The sequence below is a fragment of the Tenebrio molitor genome, chromosome 5 (assembly GCF_963966145.1).
Source record: "Tenebrio molitor chromosome 5, icTenMoli1.1, whole genome shotgun sequence".
NCBI lineage: Eukaryota > Metazoa > Arthropoda > Insecta > Coleoptera > Tenebrionidae > Tenebrio > Tenebrio molitor.
In genome coordinates this window covers 22,796,092-22,809,099 of record NC_091050.1, presented here as the reverse complement: position 1 = coordinate 22,809,099, position 13,008 = coordinate 22,796,092, and the positions used below count along the sequence as shown (strand labels likewise).

General features: G+C 33.3%; 2 protein-coding genes across 3 annotated transcripts in view; both read right to left on the bottom strand.

Moving 5' to 3' along the window:
• LOC138131904 (cytochrome P450 4d2-like) overlaps window positions 1-13,008 on the bottom strand; it is a 100,072-nt gene that overhangs the window by 56,591 nt on the left and 30,473 nt on the right. The window lies entirely within an intron of this gene.
• LOC138131902 (cytochrome P450 4V2-like) lies at window positions 7,740-12,744 on the bottom strand. 2 transcript variants are annotated; one of them, XM_069049169.1, is made up of 9 exons: window positions 12,565-12,744; window positions 11,616-11,785; window positions 11,366-11,566; window positions 11,133-11,318; window positions 10,699-11,066; window positions 10,579-10,647; window positions 9,872-10,043; window positions 9,640-9,816; window positions 7,740-8,598 (listed from the first exon to the last, which is right to left on the bottom strand). In XM_069049169.1, exons 2-9 carry the CDS (start codon window positions 11,773-11,775, stop codon window positions 8,441-8,443), a joined length of 1,491 nt encoding a protein of 496 aa, XP_068905270.1. In that variant the 5' UTR covers window positions 11,776-11,785; window positions 12,565-12,744; the 3' UTR covers window positions 7,740-8,440. The 2 variants fall into 2 exon arrangements, with proteins under 2 accessions (XP_068905270.1, XP_068905269.1); XM_069049168.1 differs by lacking the exon at window positions 12,565-12,744 and adding an exon at window positions 12,372-12,498.

The window sequence follows — 13,008 nt, the reverse complement described above, 5'->3', positions numbered from 1 at the left end:
TAAATTATAACTTGACGTTGTCAAAATCTTCACAGTTGCCCAAACATTTACTGGAAATTCCATACCATTCTTACTAGAATTATGTTGCTAGGCAATTCAAACTGTTGGTTAAATTTACCTGAAATTCCAATTAACAGCATCCTTCTGCTTGGTCAACTTTAATTATTCATTACAAATAATCTATTATACCCTGTACTTTTTTTAAACGCTATTGCTTTCACTTATCACCAAGGAAAACGCACACTAAATTTGATCCGCGAATTCTGGGACACCTGTATATTCTAAATGTTCGTAATGACCGCGACATATTGACTGCATTTCACACTTATCAATACCAAAACTTAACCCAATATCATTTGAAACATTTTCAGTTATTGTTAGTAAAAAATTTGTTTCACAGTCTAGGACTGGCTTACAAATCTGTGAGGGGCATGATGACCAACTCAATAGACCGGGACCAATGGCTTAACGTGACTTCCGAATCACGAGATAGAATATAGCCTTTTTTTGTATTTATTATGGTAATATTCATTACAACAGCTTGCATAGAAATATGGTCTGGCTAAAATATTTCTTCTAATTTCTCATTGAAGTGTATTGTTCCAAGAATTGACGCTGCATTACCCAGTTGTAATGCAATACTTATTCTTTGGATCAAATAAAAAGTTGATCTTGCTTCATTTGTAATGCTGTGTATTTTTTCACCAATCTTATTAATTTTTTTTTGCGTCATCACCTCAAGGACCCATAGTTTCAATAGCAATAGGTACAAAATATGTAGTAATTATTATTAGTCGTTATAGTTAAGTATTTGGATTTCTTTACATTTTCCCGTAGGCTTCTCCTGCTTTCTTTGAGGATTATCGAATATAAGATTGAGCCTCGGACTGAGCCAATATATCGGTGCATGTGACATCACATAAAAGAGGTTTGCTACATAACGAAGGAATTAAAGTTATACCGTCTGGTGTTTTGTTATCTTCTCTATAGTGTCCATTTATTTCTCTAATCGAAGGAATTTCGGCAGATGTTAGAGCTTGTTTAACAAGGTCGTTGATCATTTCATAACGTGTTCTTCTTCCAGCACTTCTGTAGCATAATAGACCATGATGGCCCAATTTTTATCGACAATTTCGCCACATGTACATTGGTGAGGAACGCACGTTGGAATACCAAGCCGTAAACAAATAAAAATTCTAAAGATTGATTTATCTAAAAGCGCACCTAAACTTGTAGAAGGGAGTGCATGTAGCCAAGCTCCAGATTCTTTTTCGTTAAGAGCTAATAAACGAGCTTGGTCTTTGTCTGAAGATATTCTATCTAATAACGTTTTATGAGAAATATTGTGAATTTTTTCATCCCAAATTTTCTGATCATAAGCCAAGGTTTCATGCTAGTAATTAAACTCCAATTTAAAATTGCTTCTTCATTAGCTTGATCATTTACTTGTGAATTTGATTTTGGAAGTATAAGTGAGGATAATCAATTAGAGAAGTTCCAAGATCCAAGAAATGCCGGATAGCATTTTTACTGGTTTCATTATCATTAGAATTTATATTTTCGATCTAGGTATTTAGCGAAAATTTACCGTCCTTTACATTCTTTTTTACGGCGTTTATGAGAAATTTGACACTGACAATACAATTTTCTGACATTTCTCAGTCTTTTGTTTCCGCTACCAAATATGAAAATACGTACCTCTACAACAGTCGAGAAATAGAAGAAAATTAATTGTGATGTTTCATGTATTTGTGTAAATATCCAAACATTCCTTTCATTATTTATTCCTCCATTTCCGAAAAAAAAACGAAAAACAGAAAAGCAAGGGTATCAGCTAAATATGCAAGATTTTTATTTAAAATTAAATGAAAATTAAATATAATTTGAACCCTAAAATTCATACCCGCTCATGTATTTACACATCCATTGCTTTTTTTTTTACCGCACAAAAACATTTTCACTCATGCTTTCGTTTCACTTGATGATTAAACCATGATCGGAGTGTGAAACTAGGGGTTAGAAAAATGTAAAAAAAAAATCAATAAAAAAAGGATCAATAGATCTGTAAAAAATGTTTATTTTAAAGAGTTCTGTTGTTGATTAAATTTATTACGTGGACTCCCATGACACGAATGTCTTGAAACTTGAAAATGCCTTTATGATAAGATTAAACGTAATTTAATAATATTTGAAGATGGTACTTGGTGACAATTTAGACATGGATAATAACATTCATAACATGTTGAACCATACTTAATTAATTGTTGAGATTATTGACATTTCATATTATAACTTTTAAATAATTAATAACACTTGTTTTGATATAAAAATGTTATTATACAGGCTGTCCATAGCTCCCTTATTTATCAGAGAATTTTAATTATCCATAGACCAAATTAAATTGTTTTGAATAGGCTACAAATTGGCTTACTAAATTCACGCATAGCCCCAAGCGCTTCAAGGCGTAAATGTAAGTGTATACTTGTGATACATTGTTGTTTTCAGACTAAAAATCTCTATCAGAATTATTAAAAAAATATATGTATTCGCATTTGAAAAAAAAAAAATTTGACAGTTTAGCCTTGACGCCCTTAGGGCTATATGTGAATTTATTAGGCCCTTTTGTAGCCTATTCACAACCATTTAATTTGGTGTATAAATACATAATTAAAATCCTCCGGTAAATAAGGAACTCATTTTTTTTGGGGGACACCTGTATAATATGTGTTTTTTTCACAATGACACCTACAATTTTTGTAACGTACAGTCGCGGCCGTTGAAATCTCAGACAGGAAAGATTTAAACACTCTGTATAAATTCCGAAATTTGATTTGCGTAAACAGGATTTTCATCAAGGATTATAAAGTCAGTGTCAGTTTTTGACATATTAGGTCAGAATAGAGCGTAACTTTTGAAATGCCGCAATTATCTGATTTGCAAAAATTTGTTAGACTGAGGGACGGTGTGAGTATAAGAGCCATTGCGAAAGAAATTACTGTGGATAATGTTTGAGTGACATTTTGAGAAACGTCACTTTCAATACCATTTACAAAGCCAAAAGTTTGGGGTTGTCAAAGTGTCTGAGTTTTCAATGGCCGCGACTGTATGTAATAATCTAATACATTACTTCTTTCGAAAACTAATGCAAGTGTCACAAATGGGTGGTGGTCGTCATCGAAGCGAAGGGTCCTACGTTGTGTTTTTTTCTGTGGACGAAACAGGTTCAGAATGCAAACGCTGAGGGTTCCAGTTGGAAGAGTACCGCAAAATAAAACACACAAGTGAGGGACGCAAAATACCTTTTATTGAAAAATGTCTGTAATAACTTTTATTTCCGGCGAACAAATGAAACGAATCCAAAATAATGGGAATTAAGTATAACGAATAACGGAGAATTTTATAAATATTTAGGTATTAATCAATCAAATCATATTCAACACTCAATTATAAAAGAAAATTTAGAAAAACAATTTTATTTAAGAATTAAATCTATTTTAAAATCAAAATTAAACGGTAATAATTTAATTAAAGCAGTTAATACATATGCTGTTCCATTACTGACCTATTCTTTCGGTGTTATAAAATGGTCCAAAACTAATTTACAAACATAAACATTAAAACTAGAGTTCTTTTTACCAAATTTAGTAAACACCATCCTAAATCTGCTATTGAAAGATTTAATTTACCACGCGAAAACGGTAATATCCGTAATAGTGTATGTACTCCGGCAAAATTGCCGTGCCGCCGGGTGGAGGTGGGATACGAATTAAAGTATGTAATTTAACTAGCTGAGGCCATTACAAAGCCACACAACAATATTAATGCGGAAAACAGAGAAAAACGAACAGTAACGGGTAAAGGACGAAAAAAATTACAAGATAAAGTTTGCAAAAAAAAGTAACCAAATTATAATGCAGTTATCACAGACAGGGACGGATAAAAACCATCTTCAAAGCCGTATCCCAAGTAAACTAGGCAAAAATGAATAGGGAATTCCACAATTTTTCTCGAAAAGCAAAATAATTACCCCAATCCTCCCACGTATTCTTAAACTCTAGATAAATTTAAAACGTTACAAATACTTGAAACGTTATATTTAATGTGTATAGATACATATTTCTAACAAATTTCATTACAAATTTTAAACTGTATTTATAAAAAATTCCAAAATGGAAAAATTCCCTATTCATTTTTGGCTAGTTTATTACTGATCATTTCCAGCTCGATTAATGACAATCCTATGCTTAATTAACAATAATTACAAGATCAAGGTACACCATCATAACCTTAGGAGCTCTCGATAGTGAGGGGACTCAGGAGAATAATCTGAATCGTCTGAGATCAAGCGACGTTTCTAGATACTCATTTTAATGCGCGTCGGGCTGTGTTTACCGACAAACAACGAGTGATAGAACCACCTCGGGGTTTCACGTTAGTATCCCAGGGTCTCATAAGCAAGACCTAGGTCTGCCTTCGCTAACCAACAGCTTACCGACTAACAACGAGTGCTAGAATCGTCGCGGCGCTTGACGTTAGCATCCCAGTGTAGCATAAGCAAGACCTACGTGCGCCTCCTAACTAAGCGCTAACCCCACGGAACTTTGCTAGGTAACCCCACGACTTCCTGAATGTCACCCAGTTCTCATAGGGTCGTACCTACCTACAACATTCTGCCTCTGACTCATCCGAAACCTAGCGGTGCTTACTCAGCGACACGTGGAAAACCGAGTTTAATTCAAGAGAACAAATAATAATAATAATAATTACAATATCACAAATCCAGGGCAACATAAGTATAATACCACCTTCTCTACGTGGGTACGAACGCTACAATCACTGGCGGGGCTAAACGAAAATGGCGGATAAAGTGCCGCTAGAAATTGGTGGCAAAAATGGACGATGGCTACTAATTCGCGAAACTCACTAATTGCCTGAAAATTGCATCTTCCGGGAGAAACTTAGGGGATAAGGCTTAAATTTAACAAGTGAATGCTTCTCGAGAGAAACAGAATGCAAGAAAATAATATCTACAAACATACCCTTTACAACACAGTCTTGGCACGCTAAACACCACGAACGCGGGTTAATTTTCCGTATTCGAATTGAACGGTCTAATTCTTGAATTTAACACAATTATCTACACGGGACGGTAGCGGGGTTGATTTCTCGTTCAACTCACGGTTTTTAAAAAGTGGATCACTCTCAACACTGTGAGTTCTCTTAGAAAACTCCAAAATTTACTAACCACCTTTACCACCCACGCACCGACAACCGCTTCACCCCCCGCCCTTCTTCTCCCTCTCCACAGGCTTACCAACCCCGTCCCAAAGTTCCTAGCCTATCCGGCCGGTAGTACTTTTGTTGTTGGCGCGTTATTGTGGCGGTACCGCGAATTAATTGAAACTGTGTCACTACACGTAACTCGTTGTTCCAAGATTTTTTGTGTTTTTTACATTTCTTAACGTGTAATTAATTATTATTTATCGGCAGATTAATATGATCTTGGAGAAATTGTTTTGTGACAACTGCAAGACACAACCGAGGAGCATTGATTTGTATTTTATGTAGTATTTTTACGATAGTACCTACCGAGAAACAAATTTGTGATCGGGATTTATAATAGGAGTGGTATTATAAACATTACACGTATTGAAGATCTACAAACGCTGGGTGTCATCTCTATATGAATACATTTTTGCTGAAACAAAGTGAGCAAGGAAAACGAAAAACGAGTCTTGTGGTAGGTACTCCTGATCCAAACGCTCGGATATCCGGCTCACCGGCTCTGATTCGTTGACGACAATGTTTTGCAATTATTTTATTAAGCAGTTCAGGAAAAACTGTACAGATAAGTAATCGGATCAGAAGACTTATTTGTCTTACCATTAGATGTGAAGGTGCTGCAGAAGTGCTAACTTTGGAAATGGAGGAGGAGCGATTAATGGGTGGCAAAGAATAACACCTAAAGGGGTGTGTTAGATAAAGAAGAGTCGCTGAGGAAGAAAACTTAAACATTTTTCCAGGTACACCATCATGGCCTACTGAATTGGATTTTAAAGAGAAAGGGTTCTTATCTCTGATGTCTTTAACGTTGCAAACTTAAAACATAAATAATGAGAGATAAATAAGTATAGTTGGGACGTTATAATTTTGAAATTTAAGAAAATTAAAAAAAAATTAGTAGGTAGCTGATTCTGTAGTTTATTTTGACTATTCAACTCACATGTCACGTGACACAAATTCTCCAATAAAAATGCACGATTTGTCATTTCTGGTTCAATCAGAACGAAATTTTCTGGTTATTCATCACTATGAAAATTATTGATTATTTTCACTAGTGATGAATAATCAAGAAATTTGATTATAATTTTTTTTCGTTGAATAGTCCCTTAGTCAAAGTTAACTAGACTGTTTTTGTGGTGTTCTCACTCATGTCTCCCACGCTCGAGAATACCACTCGCGCTGCGCACTCATGTTATTCAAATTCAAGCGTGGGTGACATTCGTGACAGCACCACAAAAATAATCGACATAACTTTGCCTGCTCGTGGTATTATAAGTGACTATGCAACTCACATCAAATTCTCCAATAAAAATGCCCGATTTGTCATTTCTGGATCAATCAGAACGAAACTTCCTGATTATTCATCACATGTGAAAATTATCGGTTATTTTCACTAGTAATGATTTTGTTCGTTGAATAGTCCCTCGAATACCACTCTTAGTCAAAGTTAAGTAGACTATTTTTGTGGTGTTCTCACTCATGTCCCCCACGCTTGAGAATACCACTCGTCCTACGCACTCGTGGTATTCAAATTCAAGCGTGGGTGATATTCGTGACTGCACCACAAAAATAATCGACGTAACTTTGCCTGCTCGTGGTATTAGAAAGTTTTCGCGTTACGTTTCGTTAAAATAACCGGTACGCTATTCGCGAGCAATTACCGTAACCGCTTATTTAAACAACGGGCGGTAATGAATCGGTTACGCTACGCTATTGCCTAGCAACCCCGGTGTTAGCGTACACGGTTTTCTGAAAAACGTAACGCCAAAACTCTTTACTACAAGTGAATATTTTGACTATTCAACTGACATCAAATTCTCAAATAAAAATGCACGATTTGTCATTTCTGGACCAATCAGAACGAAATTTCCTGATTATTCATCACATGTGAAAATTATCGGTTATTTTTACTAGTGATGATTATCAGGAAAAATTATTATAAATGTTGTTCGTTGAATAGTCCCTCGAATACCGCTCTTAGCCAAAGTTGAGTAGACTATTTTTGTGGTGTACTCACTGCACCACAAAAATAGTAATCGATATGCCTACTCGTGGTATTATAAAAGAAAATTTTCTTGTGTTCAACCAGGCTTAATTGATTTTTTTTTAATGGATAATAATATCCAATTTTTTAAAATTCTAAATAAATTATGTACCTATTTCAAATATTTCAAAAATTTCAAATACATCCTTTGTAATCTTTTTTTCGAGGAGACATACTAAAAAAAGATGATCTTTTTTGTAATGGATAAGTTACATTCCAAAATTTCTAATTTGTAATTCTAAAGACACCAGAAGTAAACCAATCCGAATGTTTCGCGACAGTCAATATACCTCATCCTTCCCCACGGATTTACTGTCTTTTTTTCTGTATGTTAATTGGTGACTACTTTTTTAAATAAAAATGTAGAAAACTCGTTATCAAAGATTCTTTCACAAATAAAGATAGACCTTGATCTTTGAAAACCTGTATTTTATTCTACGTTAAACTTTAATTACCTCGTCTTACCTCACCTACCTCTATAATATTTACATATTTTATTAAAAAGAAAAGAAACTATTCCATTTTTTGTTGACGCCAAATATAGTTCATTAAAACCTTTTCTACTATATACATATACGAGTACTACAATTATTACGTTAAATAGCTTGTGATCTAGTAGATGAACAAGTCCAAATAGATTCTTGACCTAGTTTAGCTCAGACGGTGTTGGAGGTGGTAGAGTGCCGAAAATTCCTTGAGCTTGCTTGGTGTTGCTACGGCATCCGTTTGAATTCAAAAGTGTGAAGGTAAACCAAAAGTTTGAAAGTGGAGAAACCAGTAAAAATTGAAAAGTACAATAAATTCTTTTACAAATTAAAAACAAAACAACTCCGCAATCGCTTGCCGAATTTTGGTTGTGGTTTTGGGCCTTATCCGACGACTCAGATCAATGAAGTCAAAACTTAATAGGAGTTCTTAAATTTCGAGGAACCAAAAACAATAAAATGAGTTTCGCCCAGTCATCAAGATTTACGGAAGGCCTGTCAACAAAAGTCCAAAAACTCCAAAATTCACACACAGCGATTTAACATACGTCGGCCTCACTCTCAACAAAGAACAAAATAAAAAAAAAACATCTGGAACATCTTCACACTACAAGATTATTATAAAACTTTATCTAAATTTCAAACTTATTTTAATTCCATTGGTCGATTTTAAAATAGTTTCAGCAACAAGTTCCATTTCGTGGTGTGGAAAAGCAGGCTGTAACTCATATTTTCTCAAAATTTTCGAGATGGTACTTTTCATTTCCAACATAGCAAATTTTTGACCTGTAACGATATGCAACGGTATTGTATAACAAGTAAAGTATACAGCGTGTTGAAAATATTTCGTAACAGATGTCAAAAATAAGAATTTATAGACATTATTAGTTCGTTTCCATCATAAAATTTGGCTTTTCGTCGCCATATTTCCACATGTATTCATGTATTTAAAGTTTGATTTTTTTCCTTATTTTGTAAAAAAACTTAGTATGTAATTACGTTTACAGGTGTATCTGAAATATGTGCGACATTTTTAAGCAGTGGAAGAACTCACCAATTTATGAAAATTTTCTCTATGACATTTTGCAAAATTCGCAAAAGTTTTCCAAGGTTTTTTGCCCCCTAATTTTTACCAACCGAGTCGTATTTTTTTGTAACCTTGAGAATTTAAATTTTATAGTTATTTATGGTATAAGTGGGTTATTTAAGATATTACCCACGAGAGGTATTTGTAACCTACGAGGGCTTGCCCGAGTAGGTTATTACCTCGAGTGGGTAGTACTTAATAACCCACGTATGCCATACAACGTTTTATCCAATATTCCACAATTTTTAGATAATGACATTATTGATGAAATTCTGCTCCCGATGGGTTATGAACGTTAATAACCCACGGTGCTAATGGCAACGTGGGTTATGTATGTTATAACCCACGGTGCAAATGGCAACGTGGGTTAAAACAACAGACTAGTTATAGCCCAGTTTACTCAATTAAAACTAACTAGTAAAACACGATATTACTATTGAATGTTGGATAAATTAATTAATTTCCTTCTATCTATAACAATGTAAATTTTTGACAAGGTGTCGTTTCTATCACAACAGAAAATTTTCGTCCTTACCCGTAGGCAAGTATACATTCGGATGACTAATTTATTTCAAATTTTAAATAATAAAACTTTTTCGTAAACAATTCCAATAGAAGAAACGTTTCATTTAACTATGCTATGCTATGAGTTAAAATTAACACATGTATTTCAGATACAACCTGTATGAGTAAATTTTAAGAAACTGAAATATAATAAATAAAGAAAAATTTTTTTTTACCTATGCAATTCCGTGGTCCAGCGCTGAAGGGTATATAAGCATAAGGAAATTTACCATCAGCATTTTCAAATCTTTCCGGATTGAACGTTTCAGGCTCTTCAAAATGCTTTGGATCTCTGTGTATACCAAAAGCAAATATCAATATTGTATCTCCCTTAGGCAAATATGTGTTGTCATCTGTATTTATATAATTAATTAATAAAAAACACGAATTTCAAAATAAAGCAAGTACCAAATTGTACTTCCTCATTTGTTTCTCTTCCATAAACCGGTACTGATGGATAAAGCCTCAAGCTTTCTTTAATGACCTTTTCTAAATATTTCATGCTTTGCAAATCAGCGTAAGTTGCGGTGTCTGTTTCCTTGTCTTGAAATATGATTTGTTGTTCTTGAAAGGCTTTTTGCTAAAAAATTAAAAATATTTAGTCACTGTTGATAAAAGATAAAAGTTGTTGCTATAATAAATACCGGGTTATAATAATTACATTAAATTAAATGCTTTAGACAACAGATTATCCTTTTAACGAATCTTACATTATCTAATTTCGACAACTTCGTCGCTATTAACTGGTCTTTCACGTGATTCAACATTCTTGCTGCTTATTTTTTTATTTGTAATGAATATGTAAATCGCAGCTATCTCTAATCAAGTTTATTATGCTCTTAATTTGTTATTATATTAATTGAAATAATTTGTATTAAGTAATTTTTGTTACAGTTTATTATGATTTCTATTAAAATGTGTCGATCAACTATTAGTTTTTATTTCGATTGTCCTTCTACTGTACAAAGAATCTTACTTGAATTCGGACGTTATTTCTACCATTTTATAAAGTCCAAAAATTACAATTACAGTGAAAACAAATATTAACTAATTTTAATTTCTATTTAATTTTATTTTATAACATTTGGTATTTTCTTTGAATTTGACTTACCTACCTGTACATCAGGATAATTGGCTAAGCAGTAGAGGGTAAAACTTATAGCAGAAGCTGTGGTATCGTGGCCCTGCGATTAAAAAACTCAACATACCGAAGAAATCACAACAAAAAAACGAACCTCAAACATGAAAGTGTCTACTTCTTCTCTTATTTCCTCGTGGGTAAGTGGTTTGCCGTCAATTTGAGTCTGCAGAAGTAAATCTAAGAAGGGTTTTTTCTTTTTTGAGTCATGGCCATTCATAATTGACTGTTTCTGATTTTCCAACTCTTTTATCCTGGCGTAAATTACCTCATTGGTTTGTTTGTGTAAAATTTTCAACGACTTTTTTTGAGTGTAATAATTTTTTGTCAACGGAAACAGAAAATCGTACATTTGCAATGGTGACATTGACCTTTCGATAACTATCCTACACATATTTTTGACACTTCGCACATAATCTGAATCAGAATTATCCTGAGCGTTAATATTAATTCCCATTATACTTTCTGGAAAAAAATTGTTCTTTATTTTCTTATTCATATTCTTATTTCTTAGAATATAAAAAAACTCACCGCAAATGATGTCCAACGTACATAAGGTAACATATGGATAAATATCAAAACTTTCTTTTCCCACCTCGTTTTCAAATATTTTCACAATTTTATTTCCACAAGATTCAAAAACTTCCAAAAATTGTTCTAAAATTTGAAAATGGAAAGCGGGAGTTAGAACACGTCTGTGTTTTTTCCACTTGTGACCTAGAATTTCGTTTCCAGAAATGTTCAAACAATTATTTTCAAATTACCATCGCTTGTTAATAAACCGGTGCCTAACCATGGATGGAAAAAGTTGTAATCATCAGATTTTTTAACCAATTTAGTACTGCTTAAAATAGTTTCCAAAAACTTGTAATCTGACACAAGTATAAACTTACGAAACGGTCCAATTTGCGCCTTTAGTATTGGTCCATAATTTTTAGTGTAATTACACAAGTTTGTTAACACATCTAAAAGAATTTTTTGCATCCAAGGAATATTTCTAGTGTTCCTACTCACCTTTGGTAGATTTAAAGTCTAATGCATTTCCAACAAGAGGAATCGTGGGTGGACCTGGCAAACTTTTGTAAAATTTTTTGTTTCTATTTGTTCGATTTAGCCACCAAAAAACAAAACAAAAAAACCCTATCCACAAAGTTATATTCGTTAAGATGCTCATCTTTTTGGCACTGCAAACAACGGAAAACTATTCAATCGTTTACAAATGCGATAAAATAATTTGATTAATTAAAAATCACGTAATACACGATATAAAAAACCAAATTAATAATAACAGGGTAATGAGGATAATGATAACTGTCCCAATTGTTGATAATGACACTAATCTTGAGTTAGAGCCGGAGGTCAATACTAATAACAAAGATGTTTTAGGCAGAAAAAAGAAAAACACTAAAAATATTTTTAATTTAGAAAATATTTAGAAAACGGGAAACAGTCTAAATTTTATGTTAACAATAAGAAATATGAAACCATGAATTTTGTCGTGATCCAAGAGCTATCATTAATTAAATTGCCATTTGTCATTAAATACCTTTCATTTATCTTTTAGTTCATTGTTTAGGAAACTAAGTTACAAATTAGTTTATAGACAATTTTTTAGTTGAATATTATTAAGGTCAAGAACGTACATTTTAAGTCGTCTAAAGACGACTTTAAATTTTATCTTATCGCCGATTGAAGTGACCTAGTTTTATGTTAAAAAATAAATTTTTGTACATTAAAGATTACGAAATTAGTTCAATTAATTAGCCTTACTAATCCAATCACAATTTTTGATACGGCGGCAGTTCGAATGTTTAACACCGACATTCAACAAAAATGCACCTTCGAACTATTATACTATTTTCGATGAACTGTCGAAAATTATTAAGATGCTTTTTATTATACACGAAAACGTTTTTAAGAACGTCACAAAATAAGTTCAAGGAGATCCTGTTTATGGACATACCCAATTGTTTCTAATGGAGTAGAATAGTAACACTTGGTGGTATCCAGGGCCGTCTCGAAGTCATTTGCCCCACTGGTGTGAAACTCTATTTGCCCTCTTTCACTAAAAGCTAAATTTCCACATTCAGTGGCATAATGATTAGCATGGCTCAGTTGACAGCTAGTTGGCAGTGTAGTACGAATTAATTGATTACATTAGGTATATCGGGTGTTCATTTAAATTTATCCTTAAAATTTGGCGTTGAGGAGTCGATTGTGAACGCACCAGTCAGTCTGCAGAGAAAAACACAACAATAAGTGAGGTTTGATTTAGATGTCTGATCCGTGATCTGTAATCCGTGGTGCGCTCAGAATCTCCTCTTCAATGCCTACTTTGAAGATAAATTTAAATGAACAATCGATACATATTATAATGGATTATACTTTATGCAGGGTTATTCAAGTA